The following is a 21,924-nucleotide window of genomic DNA, read 5'->3' on the forward strand; positions in this document are numbered from 1 at the left end:
AATACTGTAGTATAGGCTAGAGACACAATGGTGATGGAGACAGACCCACCTTGCCCTCTTGGAGCTTACAGTTTAAGGGAAAACACTGTGTTTAAATAGCATCCAAAGTGCCAAAAGAAATACAGATCCAGCTTTTAAAAATCCTTTAAAAGTAATATAAGCTCTTAATGATGGTTCCTGAGGTAGGCCCAGTAGGGAAAATATATTTCTCCACGCACTCCTAAATTTCTGGAAAAAAAAACAAAACTCTTTTTTAAAACCTCTCTCCCTAAAGTCCAATGTTTTGTACCTGCTCCCCAAATTTCTCCCTCCCTCTCTCCCTCTCTCTCTCTCTCTCTCTGTCTCTCCCTCTCTCTCCCCCGCTCTCTAAAATACAACCTGCATAGCACTCTCCTAGTTAGGAAGCAGTTTAACAGTAAGAGTAAGATTGACTGAGGTGTTGGAAGAGGAAGGATGCAATATGAAATCATCATCTAGCAAGGGAGGAGTGGGAATGGAATAGGGAAATGTATACTTGCCAGGCAGCACCGAGGGCTCATTAAGGTAAGAGCCGTTAACATAAAGTGACAGTAGTCAGCATTGGTCTGGGTTTTTGTTCAAACACATTTAGCTACATAGTTTCAGGCACAGGGTAGGTGAAGCATTAGGTGTAGGGTTGGGGTTTTATTAGGCAACCAAGACATTGAAAGAAAGTGGCAAGGAAGATGAGGGTATACACAAAGCCGTGATTATGATAAATCTTAGCATCTAAGCTGGGTAAGGAGGGGACGGGTTTATGAGTGGAGTAAGAAGCTGTGAAAAGGTTGTAGGATCAGTGGATTATAGGTCCCAATCACCAGAGAACAAATTCCAGAGGGAACGAGCTAAAGAAATAAAAGGCATGGGCTTCCCTTGTGGTGCAGTGGTTGAGAGTCCACCTGCCAATGCAGGGGACACAGGTTCGTGCCCCGGTCTGGGAAGATCCCACATGCCACGGAGCGGCTGGGCCTGTGAGCCATGTCCGCTGAACCTGCGTGTCCGGAGCCTGTGCTCCACAACGGGAGAGGCCACAACAGTGAGAGGCCCACATACCACAAAAAATAATAATAATAATAAAATAAAATAAAAACAGCAGTGGTTAGAGAATGGGCTGCATGAAATTGAGATTGTGGCATAGTCCTGAAGAGCAAGGGGAGATGCTCTGGCCCGTGATCAGGGGACACCAATGATAGAAATGGAGTCAGTGCCTTCGCCCACTTGTCTGTCCAAAGTCCTGCCTTTCTGGGGGTGCAAAGTTAGTTTTTATAGGACTTCCTAGGCATAGTAAGAGAGGTTTTGTGGTACTGAGAGAGCGTTTTGGCATGGGGAGAATTTAGTATATTCTCAAATATCCACTGTGACCCAGGTTCCCTTTCTTGCCACTCAGGTCCCAGGATGGAGTCAGCCATCAATGTCAGGAGTGTTCAGGGAACAGAAAGTGGGCAGCTGAGAGTTTGGACCTGGAAGCAAATATGTGTTGAGTGAGTGTATGTGTAACATGTACACAGCTCTTTGTGACTTCCCTTGGCAAGCTCCCACTTATCTTTTAAGGCTCTACTCAAATTCTTATCTCCAGCCCCAATAAACTGCTCTCTTTTTAGTGCTTTTTTTCCTTCAAGTGTAGCACTTATTACATCATATTTTAACTCATCTGTTTATAGGTAGGTTCTTAAGATAGACTGGGCTCCTCAAGGGCAGGGGACATGGCTTGGTCACCACTGCATATCCAGCACCTAGGCAGCACAAATACTTGTTGAGTGGATGGATGATAGGGTCTATCTGTTGTGCTAATTACATAGGAATCATTTTGTAGATCTGACTCTGGGACTATGTAAATGTTGTACACACTTACAAAATAAAATTAAATGAAAGATTAGAAACAAGTACTCTCCGAATATCAAATCAAAATGGAAACAAATGAACTTAACTATGTATCAAGTTGGTGATTTAATAACCCAGAGAATTATTTCAATTGACTTGAAAAAATGAAATCTGACTATGGTACATATATCCTGAGGACAAAGAACTACAATGAAATCTTAAACTGTTTTTTGCAATCATATTGCTAGTAATAAAACTGGTATTACTATTCTGAAACTATTATGTATATAATACCATAATATATATGGATAAAACAAGTTAAAAATATTTATTGTCATTAAGAACCAAGATTTTCGGGCTTCCCTGGTGGCGCAGTGGTTGAGAGTGCTCCTGCCGATGCAGGGGACACGGGTTCGTGCCCCGGTCTGGGAGGATCCCACGTGCCGCGGAGCAGCTGGGCGCATGAGCCATGGCCGCTGAGTCTGCGCGTCCGGAGACTGTGCTCCGCAACGGGAGAGGCCACAGCAGTGAGAGGCCTGCATACCGCAAAAAATAAAAAAAATTTCAAAAAAAAAAAAAAGAACCAAGATTTTCAGCATAAAAGGGATATCATAGAAAAATTAAAATTTTAAGGAAAAACTCAATTCTAAACTTGGCTTGGTAATATCAGCATAAAGTCATAATGTATTTTTAATTTGAAAAGTTATTTTCCCAGCCTAAAAGTCTAGAATCAATGACCAGCTCAGTAGCGATGAGTACCCTTAATGCCCAGATTGTAGTTTTTAAATCCATTGCCCATTCAAAGGAACCAGAGCTCTTTAGAGAAATGGCTGATTCCAGGACTGGGGCAGGATATATGCAAGGTGAACATAGAAAATCTTGTCATTACAACAAGGAATGTACCAAACACAAGTGGGTCATGTCAAAGGAACTCAGGAGCCAACTTGAAGGGGTTCCCACTAGTCAAAGATGGGATAATTTGAGCGTCAGTAAGAATAAAAGAGGCAACAGATGGAAACATAGCAAATAAATTCGAATCTGTGAATTCAAATATTGTCCTTTGGAGCTTGCTAGGGAACCAACTCATTGTTCTCACGTCTGACTTAAAAAAAAAGAAATCAAGCATTAATCCAGCCGTCCTACATGAACTCTATTTCTGGGTAAGCAAATATTTGATGATGGACAAGTTCTTAAACACTAGCTCAAGCAGACAGAATTATAGAATTAGAATGTCACCATTTCTATCCCCTAATGAAATAACCAATCTGGTCAACAATATTTAATTTCTGGTAAAACCATTAAGTGACAACTAACAGGAATTTTATAATGCCAGATGAGGCAGGCAGACCCGACCCACTGGTCAGCCTCAACATCACTAACAAGGAAACAACCAGACATTCTGTGCCTCCCGATGCAATGTGATAAGAAAAACACAAAACCTTTGAAAAGTACCTTTGCCAAAGAGTAGAACTTGACTACAGTAAGTACAGGGGACAGAGGAATATGCTGAACAATGCCTCATTGGTGCAGTTAGTAAAATGCAGAAAGTGGGAGAGTCTCCCGGATAAAGGCCCTGATTTGTGTAACAGATAAGTTGTAGGAGAGGGTAATCCAGTAATCTCTGGATTCAGAGTCTTAGAGACGTGCCATCCAAATGTCACGTGTGGACTGTACTTGGATCGTGATTCAAACAAATCAACTGTGAAAAAGAGACAGAAACGCTAAGCACTGATTGGACATTTGGTGATATTAAGGAATTGTTTAAAATTTCAGGTGTGATAATAAAACAGATATAGTCTTTCATTTTTAGAAATCATTAAAAAATCCCTACAGGTCTCTCCTCCCCTTCTAAGGGGGAGATGATCCGACATGAAAGCATCCCAAGAGGCATTTCAATCCACAGGGTCCTTACATAGCACGAGGTCTCCACTCTGGGCAGGGCCCAGCCCCCCAGAGGATGCCTGCTCTTGTTCTGATGAATAATGTGTCCTTTCGGCTTCCTAGTGATCTCTTGTGGGAACCCCGGGACTCCAAGCAATGCCCGAGTCACGTTCAGCGATGGCCTGGTTTTCTCCAGCTCCATCGTCTATGAGTGTCGGGAAGGCTACTATGCCACAGGCCTGCTCAGCCGGCACTGCTCGGTCAATGGCACCTGGACAGGCAGCGACCCGGAGTGCATAGGTGAGAACCTCTGGGCTCCATGGCAAATGGTGGCCAAGGCAAGTGGGCTTCTCCGTGCCAAAGAAGAAGGCTGTCTGGAAGAGACTGGGAAGGCTGGCTGACATGGTGGGACTTGACCCTGAATGAGAATCATACAAATAGCCTCCACTTACTGGGCACACGGTATGCGACAGCCACTGAGCTAAGTGCTTTGTTTCACACGCATCACATCTTTTGATTCTCACCACAACCCCATGAAGTAGGTACTGTTAGCTCTACTTTATGTATGAGACAACTGAAGCTCAGAGAGGTTGAGAATATATAATGATTTGCTATCTCTCAGACTCTAGCCAGTTCCTTGGGCTTTCTTTTTCTCTTTTAGGGCAAACCCCCAGTGTTCAGCCTGATTCTCTTTCCACCTTAAAGCTGCTGCCATCTACCATCTTTGTTAGTTCCTTCTCTCCCTTGGACCCATCCCCACCCCAGCCTGGCTCCCCTTTCTTGCTTCTCTTAAGGGCAGCTCCAGACCCTTTTCCTTGAAAAGCAAATCACTGTGGGGCCCAGATGGAAGGAAGTGATAAGATAAGGGAATCTGACAACATTCTCCCTTTCAAAATCCTAGCTGCGATTTCAGGCTCCATTTGAAATCCCCTGTCAAGTTCACTTTTGTTCTGAGGCCAGAGCTCACCAAACCCCACCCTCACTTGATACCATAACATCGGTATGACCACTGCATCGGTCACAAGACCCTGCTCCTAGGCCACTGGACCCACAGAGGTCTCCTGGGCAGAAGAGCAGGCAGTAAGATGCCCTTTCCGGCGACAAATTGTCTTATGTGGTCCGTCAGCACATCTTAAGCTCTTCAGCCTGGAAACGTCCCTCTCCTCGGACCCCAGCCTCATTTATGAAGCGAGCCGTCTGGATACTTCCTCTTAGAGGTGTGGGCTTTAAATGAAAAAGATGGGTTTCCCAGCCCAGGTTGCTGGAGTGTGTAAGGATGGTGCGGGCAAGGATGGGGGTGTAGGACAGCCTTTGCAAGCAGACTTGGCTGCGGGGACTTAGAATGGATGGTGCCCGACTAGGAACCGGGGAGGGGACAGGACATCCCTACCCTGACAGCTTTCCTTCCCAGACACGTGCAGGGAGTGATAGGGATGGCGTTGGGGTGCTGGGGAGGGGGGGCCTGTGCTCAGAGTGAACAAAGCTCTATCTCCTCATCCTAGTCATAAACTGTGGTGACCCTGGGATTCCAGCCAATGGCCTCCGGCTGGGCAGTGACTTCAGGTACAACAAAACTGTGACCTACCAGTGCATCCCTGGCTACATGATGGAGTCACATAGGGTGTCCGTGCTGAGCTGCACCAAGGACCGGACGTGGAACGGCACCAAGCCGGTCTGCAAAGGTGTGTCTGGGGGCTTCGGATGTGGACACAGGGGCAGAGAAGGTACAAAAGTCTTGAACATCTAGAAGGGAGGGTGTGATGAGGCAGAGCCCTAACATCTTATCGGGGGGTGTGCACGGTGAGGAGTGGTCCCTGAACATCTGCAGGGAGGGAGCGGGAAGGTCCTGGGCCTTGAACATTGAGGGCAGGGCCGTGCAGAGAGGAGTGGGTTGTCATAAGGTGCAAAAAGAACAAGCTCCCAAAGGAAGAGGGGGCGTCCCTGCTTCCTGCCGCTTAGCCCAGACTCCCGGCAGGCACAGGGAGCCAGTGATGTCAGTGCCGGCGGCCACCAGGGCCTCGTTTCCCCCGGGGTAGCCCCAGCACTCAGCCTGCTTTGGTCTCCCCCAGCTATCATGTGCAAACCGCCTCAGCTCATCCCCAACGGGAAAGTGGTGGGGTCCGACTTCATGTGGGGCTCAAGCGTGACGTATGCCTGCCTGGAGGGGTACCAGCTCTCCCTGCCTGCGGTGCTCACCTGCGAGGGAAACGGATCCTGGACTGGAGAGCTGCCTCAGTGTTTCCGTAAGTTGCTCACGGGGGCCTCCGAGGCATCCCATCTGCTGGCTCCATCCTCTTCCCTCCTCTGCTGCTCTGCTTCCAGAGCTCTGCTGCTAGGAGGCCTAGAGTGGAGGTTCCCGGCCCCAAATCAGGGAGGAGCTTTGTCAAAGACACTATTAAAGAAGGAAGGGATTTTAAAGGAAGAATATGAGACTATCTTAATTGAGCCCTGGCTCCTCTCACCGTGTGGAGTCACAGTGGAAGGAAATTAAGCCAGAGATAAGGGAGGTGTTTCTTAACCTGAAAGGTTGTTAACTGGATGCGCTAGAACCCAAAGCTGGGGTGATAGACAGGAAAGCAGGGCAGTGCTAGAAACATGCCTGTCTTCAAGGAAAATTCCCTGCACAGAAGAGATGCTGGGGCCCTTGTGATTTTCTGGTGAGAGAGTTATTTCTGATCTACCTGGCCCGATTGTGTCTCAAAGGGCCTCAAGTCCATGCCAGGGCTCATTTCTTACCGAGTCCCCGAGAGAAGCAGGTTCCAGGTCACTTTTTCTTGCCTTACCCCATAATCTGGCTCTGGAACTTGGACAAACAGTAGGACCTATTTTTTCTTTCTACTTGGCATTTATCTAATGCTGCAGAAAACTATCAACTACACATGACACTGTTTGGGGACCTCTGAAAATTTACTTCAGTTTGGGAAATTTCAGCAGAGACAAGGGCCAGTAGAAGTGGACACAGGAAAGACAGCATGTGGTGTGTGGTTAACCCCTTAGACCTTCGTATTCCTCCAGGGAAACATTAGGAAGAGAGCAAGGCTCCAGGTTGGGTCTGGACTCAGAAACCTTGCTTTTTGTCTTGAGAAATAGCTGAATTGCTTTCTAACAATGAATTATGGTTATTGTTAAAAAAAAAAAACCCAAAACTGTACTATATCCAAAAATACAAAGAAGAATGAACCCTCACTGAACCCTCACTTCCCAAAGATAGCCATAGTTAGACTTGTCATACTTCCACACAATCACTATGCATTTTTGCATGTATAGCAGTATGTATGCAATTTTCTATAAATGGTTTTGAATCGTGCTCTTCACAACTTGTATTCATTCACAGGCCATCAGCCCCTTGCTCTATCAATACATACTAATCTATACATCATCATTTTTAATGGCTTTAAAGAATTCCCTTGTTGTATATGCCATAACTGGTTTAATCTTCTCCTACTGGTGATGAAGTTGGGTTTCTCCAACTTAATCATGTTAGAAGCATTTCTGCAATATATAGCCTCGATAGTAGCATTTCTTTATGCCTGTGTCAAAGTCCTAGGAGTGATGATTCTGGGCCAACTGGTGTGCATGCTATACATTTTGACGCATGTTGCCAAACTGTCTTCTAGAAACGGTGTCCCAGTTTACACTCCCACCAGCAGTTGATGAGAAGGTTTCTTGACTCACACCCTCACTACCAGTTGATTTTGCCAATATTCTTAATATTTACCAGCCTGAGGAGTTTTAAAAGATATCTCATTGTTTCAATTGGCATCACATTGCTTCTTAGCCAAACTGAGCTGCTCTGTGTCATCCACCCGTATTTCTTATTCTTTGAGTTGCCTCTTCCTGGGTGTGGTGACTTCCAATTGGCTCAGCCTTTAACTGACTTCTGATTGCTCCATCCAGACTCCGCAGCTTCCAGGGCCAGGCTTCCATCTGATTTCGCATCTGACTGTGAACCTCATGACTCTATGTAAAGACATACACACACACCATAGCATAAAGAAGGTTCCTCACGCTTGAAGTGATGTCTTGGGGAACTTGGCCTTCCACAGTCAGTTTTTAAAGATACTCTCTGCTGATCCGAATGAAATGGGCACACTCAGATACTGCTCACTGCAGGGTAAATACACAGTCCACGGAAAGACATTTGGCAATACGCATCAAGAGCTGCGAACACACTCAAACCCTTAAGGATGGGAAGTTCACTCCTAGAGAATTCCCCTAAGAAAATAATACAAGTTAAAGAAAAGCCATAAGTAACTTTATAATAATAGAAAATGCCTAATGGGATGGTTAGGATAATCATGTTACACCATCTCATTGCAAATTTACATAGCCAATAAGTGATATTGATGTCATAAACACGGGAAATGCGTACAGAACGTCAAGTGAACAAAGCAAGGGTGACAGCACCTGGACATCAGGTTTGCAGCCATGCACAAGTTGCCATACAACTGAACAAACGCTAGAAGGGAATGAGCACAAAAATGAACAAAATATTTGGGGTAGTACGATGATAGTTTATTTTTTCTCCATGTTCTAGGCTTCCTGTAATGTTACTCTATTACATGGATATGGTTATTAATAAGCATTTGAATGTGGAAAGGAGAGGAAACACACAGCAGCGCTGAGGCAGGTGTAATCATTGACCCAGGGCTGCCCCACAGCCAGAGTTCAAGTGGAACCAAGAGGAAAGCAGTACAAGGACCAAAGGCTGGGTGGGGGTTAAGGGGGGCGAGCAGACTGAGTTATAGAAAGCAACTTGGACCTGCCCTTCTCCCTCGTCTTCCCAGCTGTGTTCTGCGGAGATCCTGGCGTCCCGGCCCGTGGCAGGAGAGAGGACCGAGGCTTCTCCTACAGGTCTTCTGTCTTCTTCTCCTGCCAGCCCCCTCTGGTGCTGGTGGGCTCTCCACGGAGGTTCTGCCAGTCAGATGGGACATGGAGTGGCACCCAGCCCAGCTGCATAGGTGAGAGGTGACCGGGAGCAGAGTGTCCCAGCTGGTGGGCATCCTTCTTTGGGGCCCGAGATGATGAATTTTCTTCCCTGTCTTCATCGGTCTCATCTGCGAAAAGGGGCGAGCGCTCCCCTAAGCTACTCAGAACAGGAGGTGAAGTGGCCACAGCTCATGTGCTGCCAGAAATCATTGTCAGCCGGGGCATGACTCGGGGGGAGATTCCCAAGGGCAGGGAAGTCAGGGCGTGACTCCATCCTCGATCCCGCATCTGTTTCTCAGAGTGAGCAGGGGCGATGAAGGCTTCCCTGACCGTGGTCTGTTTCTTTGTTTTGCCATCCAGACCCCACGCTGACCACGTGTGCGGACCCTGGCGTGCCACAGTTTGGGATACAGAACAGTTCCCAGGGCTACCAGGTAACGAGGTCAACCGAGATCAGGCCTTTCTGCCTTCTGTCCTTGTCACTGTCATCAGTCTCAGAGGACTCAGGACAGCACTAGGGGGCATGAGACCTTGGAAGCTGGAGAGAGAAAGCAGCCTGCTTCTTCAAGCCAGGCTGCACAGGATGCCCCCTCAGAAACAGGCAGGCGTTTACACCAACCCGAGAAGCTGATGTGGAAGAACAGACTCGCGTGTAGCTCCACAGGCCCTTCCCGGCAGCCCCTTGTGACTGGGGCAGGGACAGAAATGAGAGAGACAGGTGGACCTTCTGTCCCCAGGGTACCCATACCCTACGGGGCTCAGACAGGGTGGCCGGAGCCAGCGAGTGCCACACGGGAGACAGTCTCCTGCCCAGTAGGCCCGTCCCAGCAGGATACAGGCTCCAGGGACACATCTCAGAATGTGCTTCAAAAGGAAAGGATATGGACAGCCTGGATGGGACCCTCTGAGCAGAAGGAAGCAGGAGAGTATGGGTGTGTTCAAGGCAGGACAATGAACTGAAGCCCCCAGTGTGCTCGGGGGATATCAGGGACTAAGCCGGAAACGGCGGGTTGGGATCTTACCTAGCAATGGGATTTATCACATATTTACTGCCGTGAACTATTCTAGGCACTAGGAATACAGTGGGAACAAGACAGGCCGAGTGCCTGCTCTACGGGAGTTCCCTGGCTGGTGACAATAAATGAACAAGATCACTTCTGGGAGCGATAGGCACGACACGCGGCATAATATAAAAGGGTGTGACGGGGTGGGGGGGTTGCTGTTTAGCGGAGTGAGGGAAGAGGCCTCCTAAACTTGGACTGTGGCGCCCATGGTGGGAAGGGCCAGCCCTGTGCAGAGCTGGGTGGGCGTTCCCAGCAGAGACAACGGCCAGGGCAGAGGAGCGCTCAGGCAGGGAACTTGGCAGGTTGCAGGACTAGAAAGCTGGCCAGCCAGCGGGTCGGGAACATAAAGAGAGAGGAGAAGGACGTGAAGCCGAAGAGCTAGGCTGGCACTGCCTTGTGAAGTTAAATATCCACACATCCTATGACCCAGAGTAAGCAACCCCAGAGACGCTCTCGTCCGTGTTACCAAGAAAGGAGAAAAATCCTGGTGTAGTCTCAGGATGGTTCATCACACAGCAGTGACAATTAAGGAACTATAGCTCCGGATGACTGTTAGAAACATAGTGTTGAACGTCAAAAGTGGTAGGATACTATTTCTAGACAGATTAAAACCAAGAAAAATTTATATTGTTTAGAGATATATGTAGGCATATGTGATAGAATTATTTTTTAGCCAAGCAAGGAAATGAAAAACACAAAATTCGGGCTTCCCTGGTGGCGCAGTGGTTGAGAGTCCGCCTGCTGATGCAGGGGACACGGGTTCGTGCCCCGGTCCGGGAGGATCCCACATGCCGCGGAGCGGCTGGGCCCGTGAGCCATGGCCGCTGAGCCTGCGCGTCCGGAGCCTGTTGCTCCGCAACGGGAGAGGCCACAACAGTGAGAGGCCCGCGTACCACAAAAAAAAAAATTAAAAAAACACAAAATTCAAGAGACTGGTTTTCGCCGAGGGGAGCTGAGGAACAGGGCAGGGAAGGAGCACGCAGATGACAAACATGTCAATGATGTTCTAACCCTTAGGTTGAGTGGTGGGCTCCACTGCAGGTGTCCAGTTTATTATGGTGATTCACGTCTGTATATGTGCCATATATTCTTTTCTATGCACCAAATATCACATAATAAATTTTGAAAAGAGAAGGACATGGACCAGGTCATATAGGGCCTTGAGACCATGATAAGCATTTTGGATTGTATTCTAAATACCACAGGAAACCATTTGAAGGTGACTTAATCTGATCCATCATTTGAACCAGCACTCAGGACCCTGAGGAGAGGATGAACAATAGGGGTTAAGAATGGAAGCACTTAGACAAATAGGATATTATTGCAGCATCTTGAGAGAAAGATGAGGGTGGGACTGAGCCAGGGTAGCGACAGTGGACATAGAGAGACGTGAAGGGGTCAAGAGGTGTTTTGTTGGTAGAACCAAGAAGACTTCTTGAAGGATTGAATGGAGGGGTTGAAGGAAAGGGAGGAATCAAGGACGACTTGAAGTTTTTGACTTGCACAACTGGGTGGATAGGGGTACCATTTGCTGAACGAGGTGATGGGCGTGGAGGAAGGGAGCGGAAATTAGGTTTCATCTTGCGTTTCAGTTTGCTCCCAGAGGTAATAGAGACACGTGAGTGTTTTGAGCTGGGAAATAGTGTGATCCGAGTTGCAGTTTTGGAAGCTCATCTGGCCGCATGGTGCCGCACGGATTAGAGATGGAGAGATGGAGCTGGTGGCTGCAGGGAATGTCAGGTCAGACGGTGAGGGGCCAGTGGAGCAGAGGGAGGGATGCAGGGAGGGTAGCAATTCTGCTCAAGAGATTTTTTACAAAGCATAGCTCCAGATTTTATAGGGGACATGTCCTAAAAGAATTTATAAATTCATGGAGGGAAGAGACACACACACAGTAATATTCTACTTTGCACAGTTCTTCACATTTCATAAAATGCTTTCAAATCTACCTCACATTTGAGTGTCACGACATTCCAGTGTAGTGTGGCAGGGCCGCTCATCCCACCTCTACACAGGAAGGCTAAGGTGTAGAGAGTTTCGTGCAGCCTGGCATCCAGTGAGTAAATGTAGATACCAGAACTCAAACCCAGGGTCTTCTGATTCTGGGTCAGACACTCAGCCCCCCGCAGCAGAATATGATGTATCCCATGAGAGTGTTGATCTGGCCCAGGGAATTGGGTGAGGCCTTGTGGAAGAGGCATAACGTAAGCTGCCTCAAGGGATACATAAGATTTAATCAGGCAGAGAAACAGAAGGGTGGGTAGGAGTAATGTCGTGGGAAAGTAAGCAGTCAGGTGACAGGTATGAAGCGTCGCTGGATGGAAGGTGATTGTGGGAACTTCGTCCTGGCCGCAGGTTGGAAGCACCGTGCTCTTCCGTTGTCAGAAAGGTTACCTGCTCCAGGGCTCCACCACCAGGACCTGTCTTCCCAACCTGACCTGGAGCGGAACCCCGCCCGACTGTGTCTGTGAGTGGAAATTTCGCCTACAGCCCAGACAACTCCTCCTGGCAACTCATAATCTCCCCCAGCTGGGCATCTAGGAGATGCTTGAGTGCTCTGAATGACAGAGAGCTCACAACTCCTCATTGGGACCAGTATTGGTCTCTTTGTGCTCCTTACCCCTTGGAGCCCCACAGAAGATATTCACGCACAGAAGCCTTTCTGATATTAGAAGGCAATTCCTGTGCCTCCGCAAAGAAAAAGAAAGAAGTTTCCCGTGGCAGCAAATACTAACGACTACAAGGCCTGCCCTCAGGGTGGGAGATTTCAGGCTTTTGACCGTAATTACTCCTTTGCCCTCAGGAAAATTGCTGCAGGCTTAGGTTCCCCCAGGGTTGACTGAGCCAATACCCACACGATCTCCATCTTGGCCTCTCGTATAGACATCAAGGCTGGGGTGGGGCTGGGGCTGGGGAGGGGATGCTGGACCTGAAAGGGGCCCATAAGGGAAAGGAAGCGGGTGGCCCATCACGGAGCAGGGGAGTGGTGGAGAGGCCTCCTGGAGACCCTCATCCCCCAGCAGCGTCTTCCCTGTCATCCAGCCCACCACTGCAAGCAGCCAGAGATGCCGACCCATGCCAACGTTGGGGCCCTGGACTTGCCCTCCATGGGCTACACGCTCATCTATTCCTGCCAGGAGGGCTTCTCCCTCAGGGGTGGCTCCGAGCACCGCACGTGCAAAGCAGACGGCAGCTGGACAGGCAAACCACCCGTCTGCCTGGGTGAGTGTGCCCCCTCGGCGAGCTTCTCCAGGGTGGGGGCCAAAGGGGACAGCCGAGCTCGAGTGAAACAGGGCCAAAGAGAAGAAAGAAATGTAATTTCCGGAAGCTGGAGGCTGCTTCTGGTCTTCTGAGGTGTTGAGTCGAGGAGGTGAAACCAGAGTGCTCTAAGGAGCACAGAGCGACGCCATCCCAAGTTCCACCTTGCTACCTTCTCATGAGCTTAAACACCCTGCCCAGTGCTAAGGATAGTGTCTAAGGATTACACTTAATCATCAGACGGAGAAAAGCTCTGTGTCCCACTAAACGCGAATGACACGTTATGCATATATGCCTATCATAACCTTGATAAAAGAGTACCCGCTCACAGATCCCTCCGGGTTACCGCAACGTCTTACACCTCCCTCCCCCTCTTCTTCATTCATTCCTTCTCTATTTATTGAGCATTATCACTGTGCGTGGCTGTGCTGGGCATGGGGGATGGGGAGGTGAAAGACACAAACCCTGCCCTAAAGGAGCTCACATTCAGCTGTGGAAGACACACACATTATCAGATATAACAGTACCTTCAGGAACACAGAGATGCACTGAATGCTGTGGGGATGCTGGAAAAGGCACTAATTCAGCCTAAGGGGGAGGGGAGAATCAGGGAAGGCTTCCTGGAGAAGGTAGTCTGAGTCCAGTCTTAAGTAAAGAATCCAGCAAGGATAAAGGATGGGTTTGGTGCTAGGATGGCATTCAGTAAGATGTCTCTTACGGGTGCTGACCTCACCTCACCACATTCCAGATATTGTTCTAAGTACTTCTTGTACTAACTCAGTCCTTGCAGTCATCCTATGAGGCAGGTGTTACTCGTATCCTCATTTAATATATGAGGAAACTGACACACAGAGAGGTTAAGTAGCTGCCCCAAGGTCACCAGCTGGTAAAGGGAGAGAGCTGAGATTCAAACCCTGCAGGTCTAACTTCAGAATCCATGCTCTTAAGTACTCTGCTGTCCTGCCCCTCAGAGAGAGAAGGCTTCAGGTTCAGAGCCTTTATCAGAGCTAGAATTTAATGCTGTATTTTCATTGTATGAATTGTTGTAAATTTCTTTTACTTAGGGGAAGTAATATTTGTGTTCCACAAATGGTAGTGGTATCATTTTTCTTTTTTAGAGTACATTTAACTTTTAATTGTGGTAAAATATACAAAACATAATAGTTACCATTTTAACCATTTTAAAGTGTGCAATTCAATGGCATTAAGTACGTTCACAATATTGTGCAACCATCACCACTATCCATTTCCAGAATCTTCTCATCGTTCCAAACAAGAACTTTGTACCCATTAAACAATAACTTTCCATTCCCCTTACTCTCCAGCCCCTAATAACCTCTATTGTATTTCCTATATCTATGAATTTGCTGATTCTAGGTGCCTCATGTTAGTGGAATCACATGATATCTGTCCTTTTGTGTCTGGATTATTTCACTTGGCATAATTTTTTCGAGGTCCATCCATGTTGTAACGTGTTATTACTTCATTCTTTTTTATGCCTGAATAATATTCTATTGATGGATATACCACCTTTTGTTTATCCATTTGTTCATTGATGAACATTTCAGTTGTTTCCACTTTGGGGCCATTATGAATAATGCTACTTTCAACATAAATGTACATGTTCTGTTTGGATATATGTTTTCAGTTCTCTTAGGTATATATCCAGGAATAGAATAACTCAATGTTTAACAGTGTAAGGAACCATTTTGCAAAGTGCCTTTACATTTACTTTACATTCCCACCAGCAATGCACCAGGGGTCTAATTTCTCTACATCATCCTTGCCAGCACTTGTTATTGTCCAGCTTTTTTTTTTTTTTTTTTTTTTTTTTTTTTTTTTTTTTTTTGCGGTATGCGGGCCTCTCACTGCTGTGGCCTCTCCTGCTGCAGAGCACAGGCTCCGGAAGCACAGGCTCAGCGGCCATGGCTCACGGGCCCAGCCTCTCCGCGGCACGTGGGATCTTCCCGGACCGGGGCACGAACCCGTGTCCCCTGCATCGGCAGACAGACTCTCAACCACTGTGCCACCAGGGAAGCCCTTGTCCAGCTTTTTGAGTATAGCCATCCTAAGTGGGTATAAAGTAGTATTACATTGTGGTTTTCATTTACATTTCCCTAATGACGAATAATGTGGAGCATCTTTTCATTTGTTTATTGGCCATTTGTGTATCTCCCTTGGAGAAAAGTCTATTCAGATCCTTTGCCCATTTTTTAATTGGGCTATTTGTCTTTTTATTGTTGAGTTGTAAGAACTCCTTTATGTCCTGTTGATTTCTTTTTTCCAGCTTTATTGAGGTATAATTGACAAACAAATTGCAATATATTTAAAGTATACAACATGATAATTTGATATACATTGTGAAAGGATTCCCACTATCAAGTTAACACATCCATCACCTCACGTATTTATCTTTTTTTTTTTTGATGAGAGCACACGAGTTCTACTCTCTCAGCAAATTTCAATTATACAATGCAGTATTATCTACTATAGTTACCATGTTATACATATACATCTTATAACTGAGAGCTTGTATCCTTTTATCAGCCTCTCCCTATCTCCCCCTCCCCCCAGCCCCTGACAACCACTATTCTACTCTCTTTTTATAAATTTGACTTTTAGATTCCACATGTAAGTAGTAGCATGCAATATTTGTCTTTCTCTGTCTGGCTTATTTCACTTGGCATAATGTCCTCCAAATTCATCCATGTTATCACAGATGGCAGGATTTCCTTCTTTTTAAGGCTGAGTAATATTCCATTGTATGTATACACCACATTTTCTTTATCCACTCATCCATCAATGGACACTTCGTTTGTTTCCATAGTTTGGCTATTGTGAATAATGCTGCAGTGAACATCTCTTCAAGACAGAGATTTCATTTCCTTTGGATATATAGAAATGGAATTGCTGGATCATATGGTATTTCTATTTTTAATTCTTTGTTTTGTAGAATAAAAATATCCTTGTACTGGTTTACATTATTCTTTTCTTCATTACAGAGAATATCTACTATTCATGTCTGCTCCTCTAACAGCAGTCCAGCTTTTAAAACTTTTGTATTATTCCTTTACATAATTATACATTAGATTTGACTATTGATCCTTTACATTTATGATTACACATTATCTATTTTTAATTCTTGAAGGAACCTCCACACTGTTACATGTGCGCAAGTATCACATTTATCGGTTTGTGTATATTGAACCATCCTTTCATCCCAGGAATAAATCCCACTTGATCATGGTGTATGATCCTCTTAATGTACAGTTCACTTGGTTTGCTGATATTTTCTTGAGGATGTTTGCGTGTATGTTCATCAGGGATACAGGCTTGGAATTTCCTTTTCTTGAAGTGTCCTTGTCTGACTTTGGTACAAGGGCAATGTTTTGATTCCTCACACTTTATATTTTGTATATCTACTGTAGGTTATGCTTTGTGTTTTTCACGAAGCTTACATAACACATATTTACAACAGTCTTTTTTTAAGCTGATAGCAACCTAACTTGGAATGCATACAAAAGCTCCGTGTTTTTACAGTCCCCCACATTTTATGTGTTTGATGTCACAATTTACATCTTTTATATTGTATATCCATTAAAAATTATTGTAGTTATAGTTATTGTTACCATTTTTGTCTCTTAACCTTTATACTAGAGTTACAAGTGATTTACCCACTAACATTACAATATTAGAGTATTCTGAATTTAATCATATATTTATCTTTACCATTGCGTTTTATACTTTCATGTGTTTTTATGCTAGATTTTCACTTCCACTTAAACCCCTGCTGTTTAACCCCTCTATTGAATTTTCCAGGTCAATTATTACATTTTCAGCTCTATGGTTTCCATCTGGTACTTTTAAAATATTTTCTCTTTGTTGAAATTCTTGCTTTGTGCGTTGCTTTCCTGACCTCAGTGAGCATCTTTATGACCATTATTTTGAACTCTCTATTGGGTCAATCACTTACCACTGTTTCATTAGGATCCGTTTCTGGAGATTTATCTTATTATTTGGTTTGGAACATTTTCCCTTGTTGATTCACTTTCCCTGATTCTCTGTGTTGGTTTCTACTCATTAGATAAAACAGGCAGCTCTCCCACCCAGTCTTCACAGACCGACCGGCCTCGTTTAGGCAATGAACCTCACCAGTCAGTGCAGCCCAATCTCCTGGTGCCTCCCAAACCTTTGTGATTGTCCAAGCTGTCGTCTTTATTCCTAGTGGCTCCCAGTAGTTGAGGGTGTACCAAGACCCATCAGTGTCCCACAGAGATCAGCACCTAGATGCAGGCTGATTAGAAGCAGGCAACAGTTGGAAAAGTATGCAGTCAGACCCCTTCCAGGGAGAAACTGGGAGATGTGCATTTTTACCTGCTCCCTCAGTGTGAGACCAGGTGTATATATAGCCACAGGGGGTTCTACTGTGTCCATTTAAAAACTGCTTCCTTGTTTGCTGTAGTCCTGTGGAACTCATGAACACAAGCCCCAAGCCCCATTGGCCTTCAGAGCTAGGTGATTTGGGCACCCATCCCTCAGATGGCATCCTTAAAAGTCAGGGTGCTAGACGTGTGGTACAAACTCAACACTCTCAGGGAAAAGCTGGGAGTTGGGAGTCCCTCCTGATTGTATGGTGCCGTGCCAGGTGTGGGGTTTATTTCAAGAATGTGTCTCAGCCTTTCCTACCTGTTTTGATGTGGGTATTTTCTCAGTCACCCAATGTGTAGGTGTCACTCAGCTAGTTTCTGGATTTCTCTCGGAGAGAGTTGATCTGTTTTCTTCTGCACATTCAGTGTATCCGTGGGAGGAGGGGAATTCAGGAGCCTCCTATGTTGCCATCTTGGTCCAGAGTCCCTTCAACTGTTCTTTATATATCTAGAATATAAGACCCTTATCAGGGCTTCCCTGGTGGTGCAGTGGTTGAGAGTCCTCCTGCCGATGCAGGGGACACGGGTTCGTGCCCCGGTCTGGGAAGATCCCACATGCCGCGGAGCGGCTGGGCCCGTGAGCCATGGCCGCTGAGCCTGCGCGTCTGGAGCCTGTGCTCCGCAACGGGAGAGGCCACAACAGTGAGAGGCCCGCATACCGCAAAAAAAAAAAAAAAAAAAGACCCTTATCAGAGGCATGATTTTCAAATATTTCCCCCATTTTGTGGGTTGTCTTTTCACTGCCTTTTTTTTTTTAATTTACAGTACTTTCTTTTTTATTTCATTCATCACCTAAAATTTAAGCTCCATTTTATCCTGTGTTAATTTTTTTCCTTTTTCTTTTCAGGTGTGGATTTTTTTACAGCCCTATTGAGATATAATTGATATACAAAAACTGCACATATTTAATGTATGCGATCTGATGAGTTTGGATCTTACACTTTCCTGTTGGTGTCCTTTTAAACACAGAAGCTTTTAATTTTGATGAACTCCAATTTATCTATATTTTATAGGTTTACTTGTGCTTTTACTATCATATTTAAGAAACCATTGCCTGGGGCTTCCCTGGTGGCGCAGTGGTTGAGAGTCCACCTGCCGATGCAGGGGACACGGGTTCGTGCCCCGGTCCGGGAAGATCCCACATGCCGCGGAGCGGCTGGGCCCGTGAGCCATGGCCGCTGAGCCTGCGCATCCGGAGCCTGTGCTCCGCAACGGGAGAGGCCACAACAGTGAGAGGCCCGCGTACTGCAAAAAAAAAAAAAAAAAAAAAAGAAACCATTGCCTAATCCAAGGTCACAAAGATTTGCACCTGTGTTTTCTTCTAAGAGTTTTGGGGTCCAAATTCACGCTATTGCATGCGGATATCCAACTGTCCCAGCACCATTTGTTGAAAAGACTATTCTCCCCTCATTGGATTGTCTTGGCACCCTTTTCAGAGACCATTTGACCACAAATGTGTGAGCTTACATTAGGATCCTCAGTTTTATTCCACTGATCCGTATGACTGTCCTCATACCATTACCACCCAGTCCTGATTACTGTAGCTTTGCAGCAAGTTTTGAAGTTGGGAAGTCTAAGTCCTCCTTTTTGCTCTTCTTTTGCAAGATTGTTTTGGCTATTCTGGGCCTCTTTTATTTCTATATGAATTTTAGGAATGGGTTGTCAGTTTCTGCAGACAGACAGCTGGGATTTTGATAAGGGTGGTGTTGAATCTGTAGGTCCATCTGGGGAGTATTGCCATTTGAACAATATTAAGTCTTCCAAGCCATGAGCATGGGATATCTTTCCATTTATTTAGATCTTTAATTTCTTTCAGTGACGGTTTGTAATTTTCAATGTACAGTCTTGCACTTTCTTGTTTACATTTATTCTTAAGTATTTTTTTAAGCTATAATAGGTACTTGCATTTAAAAATACAAAATGCTTTAGATGCAGTTGAATCTCAACTCAACCCCTTACTATAAGACCCTGGGTAAGTCCCTTCACCTCTCTGCCTCTAACAAGTTTCTCTTCTATTAAATGAAGACAATAATGTCTACCTCACAGTTCTGAGAGAAGGAGTAAATGAAATGACATGAATAAAGTGCCTAGCACAGTGTCTGGCACATAAAATGCTTTCTCCCTCTTTGCTCCCTTCATCTTATAAAACCTAAGACAATACAGGCCTTTTGTTCAGAGGTGTGCCTTCATGGAGTCACTTGGAAAATATGTCCACAGCCTTCTGTACACCTGAACATAAGCTGACCTCAGAGTTGGAGACAGTAGGGGGAGTCCCCCCCTTTACTTAGCAACAAGACAGATATTTCTGTTGTTTCTCTGCAAAAGAAGAAAAGACATTAATATTTATTGACTGTGACTTTCACGTTCATAACCACATTTATTCAGCATAAACCTGTGAGATATGTTTCAGTATTTTCCCATGTTTCAGATGAGGAGACAAGACTCTGAGTGGTGACGTGACTAGCTGAGGTCACACAATCACTAAGTAGCACTGCTGGGACTGGAACCTAGGCTGTCGGGCTCAGGCCCAAACCCTTCTCCTTTGCCTTTGCCTGTGAGGGCTTCCCTGTCTTCATATCGTGACTCCAGGGGAGGGAAGCACTCCACTGAGACCCTTACTAGAACTTAGGCACTTCACTCTTGACTGGCGGAAGGCCGTCCTTTGTGCCAGACCTCTGGGAGGAAAGCAGAGGCCCTTCAACCAAGGGTCCTCAGTAGTGGCATTCAGCAGATCTGTGTGCTAGGATGGGAAATAGACATCTTTGTTTTCCTTTACCTCTTACTGAAATTTAGCATTTCTTTAATTTAGGATATAGACAAAAACTTGTAGTAGTGTTAGCAATACCTATAAATTTGTCACCAGTAGAAACTGCAGAGATTTCCACATTACACTACAATAGTTATGGATATTACGAAATGTTGTTGGGAATTCCCTGGCAGTACAGTAGGTAGGACTCTGCGCTTCCACTGCAGGGGACACAGGTTCAATCCCCGATCAGGGAACTAAGATCCTGCATGCCGTGTGGCATGGACAAAAAAAAGAAAGAAATGTTGTTTATGTTCCTGACTACTTCAAGATTAGAATAGTTACTGGACCTACTACTAGTTCCTGTTATTTAATGCAGTAATAAAAAATCACATATATAGCTATATTCTAACTTTTTGCTTAATATTTCAATGACTATAATTGGTAAATGGATTTCCTTTAAACTCTTTACATCTCACCAGACAAAGTAGCCCACCTCCGGGTCTAAGAGGATAAGTCCAAAGCAAGATCTCAAAGAACCCACTGACCTAATGTCAGAGAGCTGACCGTTATTTTTCCAATAGAACATAGACCAGAGGGTGAACCTGTTTTCTTCCATCCTCTTTCCCCAGCAGAGGTCCGGCCCAGTGGGAGACCCATCAACACTGCCCGGGAGCCTCCGCTCACTCAAGCTTCAGGTAGATATGCTCTAGATCTTTGGCTCAAGAAACTGGTATTGCTTCCTTCACCTACTTACCCAGAAACATGCACATGAGTTTCTGTGTACCCAATAGGAGGGTGTGAAAACAGTCTATAGAGCCGAACAGATTTCCCCACCCACCTCCCAACCCCAGGCAGACCTCAGGAGGAAGTGAACTTGAAGGAAGCAGGAACTGCATCCGGAATTGAGAGCCAAAGCCTTCTAGAAACATGTCCAGAGCTTCAAGCTCTGGAGCCAACCCCTTCTGGCACAGGGCTGGCCAGTGTGTGGTCAGACACATACACCCAGGTCCTGCCTAGGGAGCTTGCTGGAAATGGTTACATTTTTAAGACAGGTATTGTGTCTTTCAAAGTGTGATGTCCAGAACTGGGCACAGAACTGAGGTATGGCCTGACCAATGCAAAATTATTCTAGACTATCATATCCTTTTTTGAACCTTATACTTTTATTTACCATATTAGCATGTGTGTTATACAAGAAAGAAAACTAGATTTGGCATCAAACTCAATTAAAGTTCCATTTTGGTCACTGACCAGCTGTGTCCTTGGACAAAGAAACTTCACCTCTGGAGGTTCAGTTTACCTTTTGTTAAAATAAGGCTCATAATACTCTCCTTAGAAAATTATTATAAGGATAAATAACAATTTGGGTTGCTATCGTTCATTATGTGTCCAACATCATGTGACATACAATCATTTAGCCCCTGACGAGATAAGCAGGACAGCCCCATTTACAGAAGTACAGATGTGGCCTACACAGGTGAGAAAGTGGAGACTCTTGTATGTAATCCAACAACTGATCATTGACAGCCAAAATGAGACTCCAGATCTGCCTGACCCCATTAGTCCATGTTCCTATTTTATGACATTGGTTTTCTCTCCTCTCTTTTTCTCTTTCTCCATCTTTTCAACCCCTTCCCTCCTTTTATTTTCCTCTTTCTTCTGGTTCATTCCCCCATCCCCTCATGTTCTCTTTTTTCTTTATCCACTTTTTCTCTGTCTCTCTTTCCCTCCACCCATCCACTCTGAGACACAGAGCATCACAAGGAGGCCAGAACAC

At 45.5% G+C, this 21,924-nt stretch overlaps 1 protein-coding gene across 1 annotated transcript in view; it reads left to right on the plus strand.

Moving 5' to 3' along the window:
• The window catches only part of CSMD2 (CUB and Sushi multiple domains 2), a gene marked incomplete at both ends in the record, with an annotated part of 666,422 nt that overhangs the window by 638,780 nt on the left and 5,718 nt on the right, over positions 1 to 21,924 (plus strand). The window contains 8 exon segments of the mRNA XM_082863599.1: positions 3,844 to 4,020; positions 5,223 to 5,402; positions 5,790 to 5,963; positions 8,508 to 8,681; positions 9,010 to 9,083; positions 12,069 to 12,180; positions 12,756 to 12,935; positions 20,780 to 20,842. Of these exon segments, the coding sequence (XP_082719725.1) occupies positions 3,844 to 4,020; positions 5,223 to 5,402; positions 5,790 to 5,963; positions 8,508 to 8,681; positions 9,010 to 9,083; positions 12,069 to 12,180; positions 12,756 to 12,935; positions 20,780 to 20,842 (1,134 nt within the window).

This window comes from Leucopleurus acutus (assembly GCF_964270905.1).
Source record: "Leucopleurus acutus genome assembly, chromosome: 2".
NCBI classification, from domain to species: domain Eukaryota; kingdom Metazoa; phylum Chordata; class Mammalia; order Artiodactyla; family Delphinidae; genus Leucopleurus; species Leucopleurus acutus.